Source organism: Pteropus vampyrus, unplaced genomic scaffold (genome assembly GCF_000151845.1).
Source record: "Pteropus vampyrus isolate Shadow unplaced genomic scaffold, Pvam_2.0 Scaffold29, whole genome shotgun sequence".
In the NCBI taxonomy this organism is placed as follows: Eukaryota; Metazoa; Chordata; class Mammalia; order Chiroptera; family Pteropodidae; genus Pteropus; species Pteropus vampyrus.
In genome coordinates this window covers 447653-458443 of record NW_011888810.1, presented here as the reverse complement: position 1 = coordinate 458443, position 10791 = coordinate 447653, and the positions used below count along the sequence as shown (strand labels likewise).

At 41.9% G+C, this 10791-nt stretch overlaps 1 protein-coding gene across 3 annotated transcripts in view; it reads left to right on the top strand.

Moving 5' to 3' along the window:
- The window catches only part of CDH13 (cadherin 13), a 985836-nt gene that overhangs the window by 628833 nt on the left and 346212 nt on the right, over nt 1–10791 (top strand). For all 3 annotated transcript variants that reach the window (XM_011356635.2, XM_023528555.1, XM_023528556.1), the window contains exon 7: nt 5724–5868. In XM_011356635.2, the coding sequence (XP_011354937.1) occupies nt 5724–5868 (145 nt within the window). The remainder of the gene's footprint in view (nt 1–5723; nt 5869–10791) is intronic.

The following is a 10791-nucleotide window of genomic DNA, read 5'->3' as shown; positions in this document are numbered from 1 at the left end:
TTTTACTTAGTCTGCACCAAGATCCTATGAAGTCGCTGTGGTAGCTCTTATTAATAATGTAGAAACTAAGGTGCAAAGAGATGTGTGCCTCACTCAGAGCCTAGATCCTGTACTTGGGGAGGACTGAACGTTGCCTCCTGAGTCCAGGTCCAGGGCTCACTCCACAAGTCCTCCGAGCCCTCTCCTCAGGCTTTCGGGCTGTGCGCCCTGTCAGCGAGGCTCCCTTCCACCTTCACCACTACCAGTGGTCTCCCCGTCTCCCTTCCATGACGGGCTAAGCTTTCCGAAGCATGGGCAGGAAATCACTAACACCAGACTCTCTCTAAGTGCTGGTTTAAATTAGATTCCTAACAAGTTCCCTAGATGACCCGTAGGCCCTCTAATAATAAAGCTAAATTAGTTACCCCTCCAAGGGTATTCCCTATCACAACGAGAGAACAACACTGCAGTGCTGGGTTCCACAAATCACATCGCCACTAAGGCAACTCAGTGCCCCCAACCCTCATGCTCCATCTCCCGTGAGGTTTTCCACCTCCGGGACCTCTCTCTTTTCCTTTGTTTTCTGCACCTTTTCACTTTTCAATATATAAGTAATTCTCCCTACTTTCTGTTTGCCAGTTTTACAGAAAGTGATCAGATAAAATACACTCTAAGTGAATTCATTATGCACAGCTGAAGATCAGAAGGTTGGAAATTTTTATTTTATGGAAAATCTGTGTGTTTTATATCTGCGTGTGTGTGTGTTGTGTCTGTGTGTTTGTATGTATGCCTGTGTATGTTTGTGTGTAATGTGCATTTGTATATATGTGTGTCTGTCCATGCAAAGGCTCCTCCAGACTGATCCACAGAAAACATCTACTCTTCCTGGCCTGTGTGTTTAAGGGTAATAAATGAGTCCAAGTGTAGTGCAGTAGGTTCCTAGCAGATGATATGACTCTGCCTTCTCTTTGGAAGTTACCTTCATGCATCTGAACCTGGGAATGCCATTCCCAAGCTCTACAAGGCCCTTGGGCCTCCATGTCTATTCCCTGTGTCACTGTGCAGCGTCACACAAACATTAATGTGCACCTGAGTCCCCTAGAGATGGGATAAAATGCAGGGGCTGCCATAGTAGGTTCTGGGCAGAGCCTGGGGGTCTGTATTTCTAACCAGCTCCCAGGGGATGCCAGTGCTGCTGGTCCCATGTCTGCACTTTGAATAGCAAGGTCCTAGAACACAACACAAAGATTTGTCAAATGTATAACTTTTAAGTTATTGGGCACTAACTACCTTGTAGCAGACACTTGGGCAACTGTTTCTAGGTATAACTTATTGAGCATCTTTCTCTCTCTCCCTCTTCCCCGCCCCCCCGCCGCCCCGCCTTCTCTCTCTCTCTCTCTCTCTCTCTCTCTTCCTCTCTTCTCTCCCTGTCACCCTGCATTATTCCCAAGAATATCAACATCTCAAACTAAGAATAGAAGCCCTCAAGTCCTAGAAGGTGGTATGGAGATAGTCTGTGAGAAGCTGGTTGATTTCTATTTCCTTTGAGCAATTATTCCATTGCTTTTTGCCAATGGCCGCCTGTTTGTTTTTCTCACAGTATGTTTCTACTAATTGGCATCTCACTGTTAACATAAAGAACAGGCATGAGAATGCCTCCCTTTGAATGCATTCCAGTTTGCTTTGTTTCTGGAGCCCCAAACACAGCCTCTAGACTATATCTTGTGACTCAAAGGAAACAAACATTGTTCCAGTCTTTTCAGACTAAGTATTTGTGTGCTTGGGGTATTTCAATTAAGAAGAGAGAAGAAAGGCAAGAACATCATTGAACATTTATTCTCTGATATTAGAGGTACCCTTTGAAATTTAAGAGCCCCACTTTAGAAAGTTTGGCATTTGCTAACTGTGGATCTGACCTTTATATGAGAACAGTTATGCAAACTCCCTGGAATGTCATTTCTTTACAGTAAGTGATTGAGTAGATAAGGCTGCATTTTCTAATAACTTCTTCATGCATAGCTATATGCTACTTTTCATCCATATTGTGAATATGCCATTAGAAAAATGCACGAACTACTTAGTAAAGCACTAGCATTTCCTATTATATATTTTATTCAGTCTACTATGTTTTTCTTTGTTAGGAACAAGCGTGATGTCATTCTCCCTCCCTCGTTTGGCTTACCCAGCAATTCACAGAGAATCAACCTCTTTTTCTCGCTTTGCCCAAATGGTTTATGCAAAGAATGTAATAGTGGGATAAACGTTAGTCTCCTCCATCGGAATTGAGTGGAGCCCCAATTATGTGACTTCATCTTATACTAGTTCCATCCCTAAAATAATGCCAAGATTAGAACGTTTACACTTGCTAGAATTCTTTGTCCATGCATTTTTGCATGACTGTCTCCTTCTGCTTTCTTGTCATTCAAGTCTCAGTTGAAATGTTACTTCAACCATAAGTGGTTTCTGGGAAGGGCCCGAGAGTATGCATGTATCTTTCCAAACTATTTTATCTAATATAGGTGCCTCTCCCCGCCGACACACATGTTCTTTCTCTCAACCACACTGTAGCCCTTGCTTTAGAGTCCAGTAGGCTCTACAATGGCAGAAAGTTTCTGTATCTGCATTGTCTAATGTGGTAGCCACCACCTACATGTGGCTGTTGAGCTCTCGAGTGTGTCTAGTGCAACTGAAGATCTGGATTTGTTGTTTTATTTATCTTTATTTAATTTAAATTTAATTAGCCACATAGAGCTAGTGGTGGCCATATTGGACAATATAGCTTTAATATATCAACCTCTCTCATCCCTTCCTATCCTTTATCTCTAACTGAATTATCTTGTTCTTGTATTTTACATTGTTTATCATGTGTCTCTTCATGGCAGAATGTCTCTTCTGTTAGCTGATGCATATCCAGCACTCAGTGTAGGGACTGACATGTAGTAATCCTCAATGCGTTTTTGTTAAATTGTCTTTAAAATTAATAAATGCCCCTTAAAAGCACTTTGCTGTTTTTAAATGCTATTCTAAGTCTTAGCTTTTAACAATATTGTTTTCCACTAAAAATCCAGGAGTCAAACTCTGGGTAGTACTATAACATAAAATACTATCGAGCTGTCTACTTATATAATTAATTTTATAAGATTGAGCTCAACATTTTTTATTCATCCTAATCAATTATATCCCTGTAGTGTCGGTCTGTCTTTCTGTTATGTTGAGATGGATCTGGAGTCTACCCCTTCAAGTTCTAATAGATTTGCATGTTTATCTTACTTGTGGTTTCTGACACTGCCCAGTCTTATAGAAGGTGGAATTGTTGGAGGAAGTCACCAAGAGGATGTGGCTACCAGTTGACCCACCAGCTGGACCTAGGCAGTCAGAGGCTCCTCACCCCTCCACCTACCATCCTTAGCATGTACATTATGCCCATTGTTCCCAGGGTGGGAGCCATTTTCAAAGATACAGCCTTGAGAGAGTAAGGTGTTATTGAGACTATCTGGATGGTATATGTGATGGAACCCAGTTAATGCCTCTACATAAATTTTTAAGATTCTGGTGGTCAGGCAGGGAAAATCTACTTGTCTTATGGTTGCCCAAGACAGGCCTCGTATGTAAGTTTCCTTGCTTATTAAGCCTGTCACCTGCCTCTCCGGAGTGGCCTGCCTCTTTCTTTGTTCTCTCCATGCCCTCCATGGACGGGGGCCAGTTTGTGAACAAACAGGAAGCTTAAAATTCAGATCCAAGGTATGTGTTGTCTCTAGACATAGATTTTTTGGTTAAGTTCAAGTTAAGTCTTTTACTATTTTGGGAGGACAAAGGCCAGACCTTCATTATTGCATGAAATTGCCCCAAGGCTTTGTTTTAATTTCCTTTGTTTAGCAGTATTCTTGTAGTTTTTTTCTTTCTTTCTTTCTTTTAAAACAGCATAGAAGAATAAAAGTAAACTCTAAGATTCCCTTTGTGTGCAGATGTTAAAGGCTCTGCCTCTTTAATTTCTTATTAAGGTACATGCATTATTTTATCTGCCCCAGAAATCAAAGCATGTGTATTTGTGTGTGTGTGTGTGTGTGTGTGTGTGTGTGTGTGTGTAAATTTCCTAGTGAAAGAATGAAATAATGTTAAAAAAAAAATGAAAAATACATTTATCTACCCAAGCACATCTGGTTTCATTTTTGCTTACTAAGTTCAAATTCTGTCCATATGTGTATGCTACATATGTATGATGCACATACTATTTTGTGTGTTTTCACATAATAGTCTAAGTAGATCAACAGGTTTAATAATTATTTTACATAACACCTCTATTTTAGCATATTGTTGCCCAAACATTTATTCAACTAGTCCCCTTTCACTGGACATTTAGTCGATGCCAGAGTTCTTTCATTACTACAAATAACACTACAATGAATATTTTCATATGTGTGACGCAACCTAACTCAAATAGAACCAGGAGCGGTACCAAGCAGAACAAAGTCTATGAGTTCTTCATAGCTGTTGTTGAATTCTGCCACGCCGCTTTCCAAAAGGGATGAAACCAGTTATGACACCGTCACAACCGTGCCCATTAGTAACGGAGGTGTTTCTCTTTTGTTTTCCTAATCTGGCCTAGTTTTGCAATGGTGTTGATAGCAATAATAGTAGGAACTATAGCAGCTGTTAATATTCTTGAGATATTAAGTGCTTTAGAAGCATTGTTTATAGCAGTTAAAACGTAAGCTCTGGAGACTGACTTCATGGGGTCAAATCTAGACTCCACCATACAACCTCTGTTTGCTTTCATTCTCTCCTCACAAGAGGGCCATAGAGTTCCTGAGAGGATCCCATAAGATAATACAGGAGAGAACCTAGGTCAACAGCACTAGACAACATTGGTTATTATTTCTAATAATGTGCTAGGATTCCAGCTACAGAGGTCCTTTCTCAAGTATTCCAACTCTAGAGGCCTTTTTCTGACTGAAACACTCAACTACCTCCACTGATACCAAGGAGAAGTGTTACTGTCACCGCTGAGTTAAATCAAGATTGAATTAGGCTCAGAAAATGAGAGCATAAGGTTATTATGATTCACTGAAAATGCCATGACATTATTCCCTGTTTCCAAGACAAACAATAAAGCTAATGTTTTTATGCTATTATTTTCTTCATCCTTAAGATCCGAAGGTAGCTCTTTCTATATGGAAGTATTTCATGGAATTATGAAATTCCCCCATAAATTATAAGGGCCTGGTGGGCAGGAATCTTGAGGTCTCATTCAGGACCCAGCAAATGCCTTCCTTGCCTCCAGAAGGCTCTCTATACATACTCACTGACCTGAATTTCTTCTAAACATTACCATAAACACTTTCCGTTATTAATACATTCTGTTCATAACTGCTTAGTCAATTATTTTTATTAGCATAACATTCCTTTTAAGCATAATGATGTTGGAAAAACAAACAACATAAACACATTTTCTTAGCTATGGCTGATTGTGAGTGTTTGCATTTTTTTTTGGACTTCCTTTGCAGATCGGATAAATTAAATGTAAATTTCCTAAGGGAGAATCTAACATGAATTGATCTTTGTCTTTTATTCTCTAATGTTTAGTTTCCCTTCTAGTCCCAGTGACTATTCACTGCAACCAAAGTTTGAATATTGCCAAAGTCTCATAAAATTGCTAGTGTAACCTATTTTCTCCAGAGAACACGATTTCGATTTTCATAACGAATTAATGCCATCTTTCTCTCCCATTGTCTTTGCTCCAATAGCTATTTGTGGAGACCACTGATGTCAATGGCAGAACTCTCGAGGGGCCGGTCCCACTGGAAGTCATTGTGATTGATCAGAATGACAACAGACCAATCTTTCAAGAAGGCCCCTACATTGGCCATGTCATGGAAGGATCACCTACAGGTATGTTAAGTTGGCTTATCATTAGCATAATGGCTTGAGAAGTGGCATACTCTGATCTCTGATGATTCTAGAGACTGTTTTATTGCCACTCCAACTTACCGTTGGTGTGCATCGATATTGACATATTATTAACCCTTGATAGAAGCAAGAGCTGGAAAGATGCAGCTCAGAACATGACTGCGGAGTTGCAAGCTAGGAAAATGCCTCCCCTATTTCTGAAGGTGATCATTCAAGGATGACTGACATCTAAGTCTTAATGCATGTTGGACACTCTGGAAATGTGTAGCTCACAAGGCTGGACTTTGCAGTGCAGCGGAGCTACGAAGAAATTAAGGTCCCCACTGCAAGCTCCTCAGTTATTTCTTTTCAGAACCGCCTTTTAATTTTGGAAAAACAGGTAGGACTTTTTTTCCCCATTCCTTAGAAGATGTGCACAGGAAACCTTTGTCTTCAGTCAAAGGGCCAAAAGCAAGACATTTTATTTCTCTCTCTGGAAATACTTGTGCCTACTGTTATGGAAATGACTCAGAGCTGCTACAGAGCTCCTTTTATCTTTTTCCCAAGTTTAAGCTTTCTGTCAAGGAAGATTTTACAATTTCGATATCCCTTTCTGGCCCAACAGATACTAATTAAAGCATTCTGTGACCAGCAGTAGAAGTCACTCCTAAGTCTAACACTTGAGAAAGTGAAGAACAAAGTAGAAAAATCTCTCCTATAAGGCTGGAATTTGATTTTAAACTTTAAAATGCATTCAAGTGAAAAAACACCATTTTAAGTATATCACTGTGGCTGTGTCTAGATTATGCCAAAACAAAATAAGAGAGTCGTTCAGCGGGCCAGATGGGAGGTGGAACCCCAAGAACTGCTTTGGCTGGTTATTTTCCCCACATTGGCTGAATCAAGGGATATATCAATAACATGTAGATACATGAGGTTCTGGCAGTGTTGTCTTGGTAACCCGCCTAGACTACCAGGTGAATAATTGTATGCAAGGTGCTAAAACTTCCCTTCAACTTCAAGGAGCTGGGTATCTATGCACTACATCAGATCCCCAGGGGCAGGAGACCCTCTCCTTTCTGAGATTTGAGTGCATTCTGTAAAAAGGAGAGGGGATTCCGTTTGTGCACCAGAAGGCTTTTAGGGGAGCAAGTGGAGGCAAAGGGGTGAGAATAGCCATGGAAAGATGGAGAGTGGGCAGGTGCAGGTGGATCAGATCACTTCAAGGTAGAACTTCCTGTGGCACCTCTCAGTAGGCTGCTTTTGATGAAGAGAGGCCCTCGTGAAGAGACCCTGGAATTTGGGATTGGTGTTTACAGAAATCTTAATGATGTTAAGATGCAAGCCGATGTTCAGAACAAGTTAGGAGAACCAACGGGGAAAGCTATTAAAGAGGCTGGAGTTGGAGCAGAGCAGAAAAATGATTCTCGGTTTCCATCTGTGGTACCGGGCACTGTATGTGAGTGACTAGAATTCAAGATGAGCCAGAAAAGTGTTCTAAATGTAAATGACAATGGTGACATTCGAGGCGGCTGTGAGCATGTGCATGTCTTTGTATATTATGTGTGTATATGATTAGACGATGTCCACTTTTCCTCCCACTTTGCCCTACCTTAAAGATTCAGAAAGAATTTCAAATTTTATTGTTTTATATACGTGTCATATTTTCAAAGAAAAATGCAATCCTTTACATACATTGCATTTCTAAAAGTATAAAGCAAATCAGGATGGAAGCATCTCCAGCAAAACATAAATCATCTCAAACTTCTATTTATGATTGGAATTATCCTACAAAAATACATAAAAGCTTGGATATCAGTATGGAATAGCTTATTCCAGCAATGTAGAATTTAGCCTGAATCATTTCTTTTTCAGCATCCTCTGAGTTTGACTATAAAATCAGGAATTGGAATGGGGTCAGTCAAATTTTGGGTTAAGAATGTGGAAATGTTGTGGAAAGCTTTTAGAGGAAAAATCACTTAGCGCCCTGTAGGAGAGCTCACACAAAATGACCCCTAAAGCATCCATGAGGACAGAGGGAATCAGAAAGGAGACGGCATCCTCCTTTGCAATGCCCCTCCCCCCTTGTGAGTTACCGCAACAAACCAGACTGGTTGTAGGAATGGCCGCCTCTTCTATTTCCATAATGCCCTGCTTGTTTGTAGCTCATAGAATCCGATGTGTCGATGTGTCGTTGACATTGTACTAATCCATTTTACAGAATGGGATGTTGACCCTGGAAAGAATTCAGTGACTTTGCCCAGTTCACATAAATAATAGATGGGGGACAGTGTCTAGGACTCAACCTGTATCATCGACCTTCAAATCATGTGTTCTTTCAACTGTCTCACAAACTTCATGGTGAAAACAGCCATTAAACTATTGTAGCATTTAATGAGCACTCATGTGTTCCCAGACCTTTATATACACTGTATCGTTTCTTCCGCTATGCCATTCCCTACCCTGAGAAGTGGATACCATTTTTCCATTATCCATAGGAGAAAACTGAACCCCAGAGAGGCTCAGGAGCATGCCCAACATCACAAGCCAGTAGATAAGCCAGAATCTGTGGTCATATCTCTGGCTTCAAGGCACAGGCTCTTTCTCATGTACCATGTTGGAGTCAATTACCTTCTCTTACATTCTTCACCATGGACCCTTTTCAGGCCCAGCTGAGGGGAAATATTTATGCATTTCTGTCAGATGAACCGACTTAGCTCCTGACAGAAAGTCACCAGCTCTTTGACCAAATATCTAGGCTCATTGAATCACTTTTAATATATGTGAATCATTGCTCAGTCTCTAGGGTTAAACAGTTAAACACTGGGGTCCTTGTTCTCACTTACATCGCTTTTTTCTGAGTCCACATAACCAGGGCCAGCTTCATGGGCTGTGACCTGTATAGCTTCCCAGAGCCTGATGCTCAGAAGAGCCCCATGGTTGGTATTACACTTTGCCATCACCATTTTAAAATTCTTAATAATCCTTGAGCAAGGGCCCCGCATTTTAATTTGGCACCGAGCCTTGCAAATCATGTAACTGGTGCTGCACATAGCATTGTGGCCTAGAGCTGGGTTTGATGCTCTGCCCAGCTTTTTAACAAGGTAAGACCTCAGGCAGGTTACTGAACCTTCTAGAAGCCTCAATCACATCGTGTCCAGACAAGGTGGGTATATAATAGTACCTACCCTAGAGAACTATATGCAAGGATTAAATGAGACAACATGCTTTACTCAGGGCTTAGAACATAATATATGTCCAGGAAATGCCAATGTGTTGTTAAAGCTGCAATTATTCTTATTATTCCAGCAACATACCCCTTAGGGAAGGGAAGGCAAAGGGACATGCAGTTGGCGTGAAGGAGCATTCATCTCCCAACAAACCAAGTGTCATTTTCATGTTCCAGTGTACCTGGATGCCATTGGCACCAATCTATAATGGAGGAAGGTCACCTATATTTACCTGTATGTGCAGACGGGAGACCTTTTCCAGCTGCTCAGCACTAAACTCTAAGGTTGTGTTTTGGGGAATCATTACTGGATGAAGAAAGATCAACAGAAAATAATAGTCTTTGAACTTTGCACATTATGAGCTGTTCTTTTCACGGAGTCGTAAGGCATTGATTTATGGAACCCAAGGCCAGGCCCTGCCTGCTCCATGGGGCCAGCCAGAGCTCTGTGTGAGTCTGATCTTTTCTGAATGCTTCAGGCATGCCAAGACCTCATGAGTAAGGGATAGAGGACTAGAAAACTTGAAGTTCCTGGAAAGCACACATGCCGGGGCCCCACAGTGCTGGCTGGCATCGACTTCCCAGTGTTTTGCCACTGGTAGTTTTCTGGGCTCCTTGGAGAAAGGCTAACCATGAGAAATGATGTGCAGGACATCGTCCGGAAGAAGACTCTGAGATGAGGTTTGAGGGCACCCGGTTTACCTGAGAGGTGCAGAATACCAGATGAATAGTACAGGGAAGGGAAGCCACCCAATCTGAGATGCCACATTACTCCAGCTAGCAGAGTAGACAATCGTGATCTCTTGATGGGGGAAAGGGAAAGCTCTAGGAAATGACGTAAAACACACATATTAGCATTATCCCAACCCAGGGGCCAGGGAGCTGGAACACCTATCCCCCTACATCCCCAGAGGGACTTGACTTCTCTGGCACTTTCAACAAGCTTTGAAAATGGGCAAACTGAGTTTTAGCAGCTTAGGGGCAGACTTTCAACAAGGTGCAGGAGCTTGCCGTTGGGCTGGCCTCAGCTATGCTTTTCCCTCCATGCTTTTGGCCACCCTGAATGTCAGCCAGGGCCCCTGGGAAAATGACTCTGACCACCTGGATGGCGGGCGCGGCTTTGAGAGATGTCAGGGGAAGGAGATAATAAGAGGAATAGCTTAGTCTCAAACTTCACGACTGAGAAAAATGAATGTGATGTTGATCTTTCTCTTTAAATAGGGGTCAGGTCCTAGAGGTACAAGTTCTGACTCATGAGAGAGACTAATTACTGAGATGTGTGCTGACGCTTCTTGAGGAGAAGCAGGAGAGAAGCAGAGATCAGCAGCTAAATCCCCATCCTCTAACACTGAGAGCCTAAGGACTCTTGCCCTCTCTCGCTTCCTCTCTTGCTCCCTTTATTTATTTTTTTTCTGTCCAGTGGTGTTATTGAGCATCTACACTGTGCCAGCACTGTTCTAAGCTCCGAGGGTACAGCTGTCAACCTGCCAGATGCTGCTTATTCCCTTCTGACAGGGAGACTGGCAACAAATAAGAATTGACATGTGACGAGTGCTACAAGGTACCCCCACAATATGCATGATTCAAGGAAGATGGAAGCTAGGCTCCCTGACAAGGTGCTCTGAGGAGAGTGGGGGTCATGACCTTTAGTTTTCCTCTAGGATTCACCTGAGTTTCCATTCTTCAAGATTCAGTTA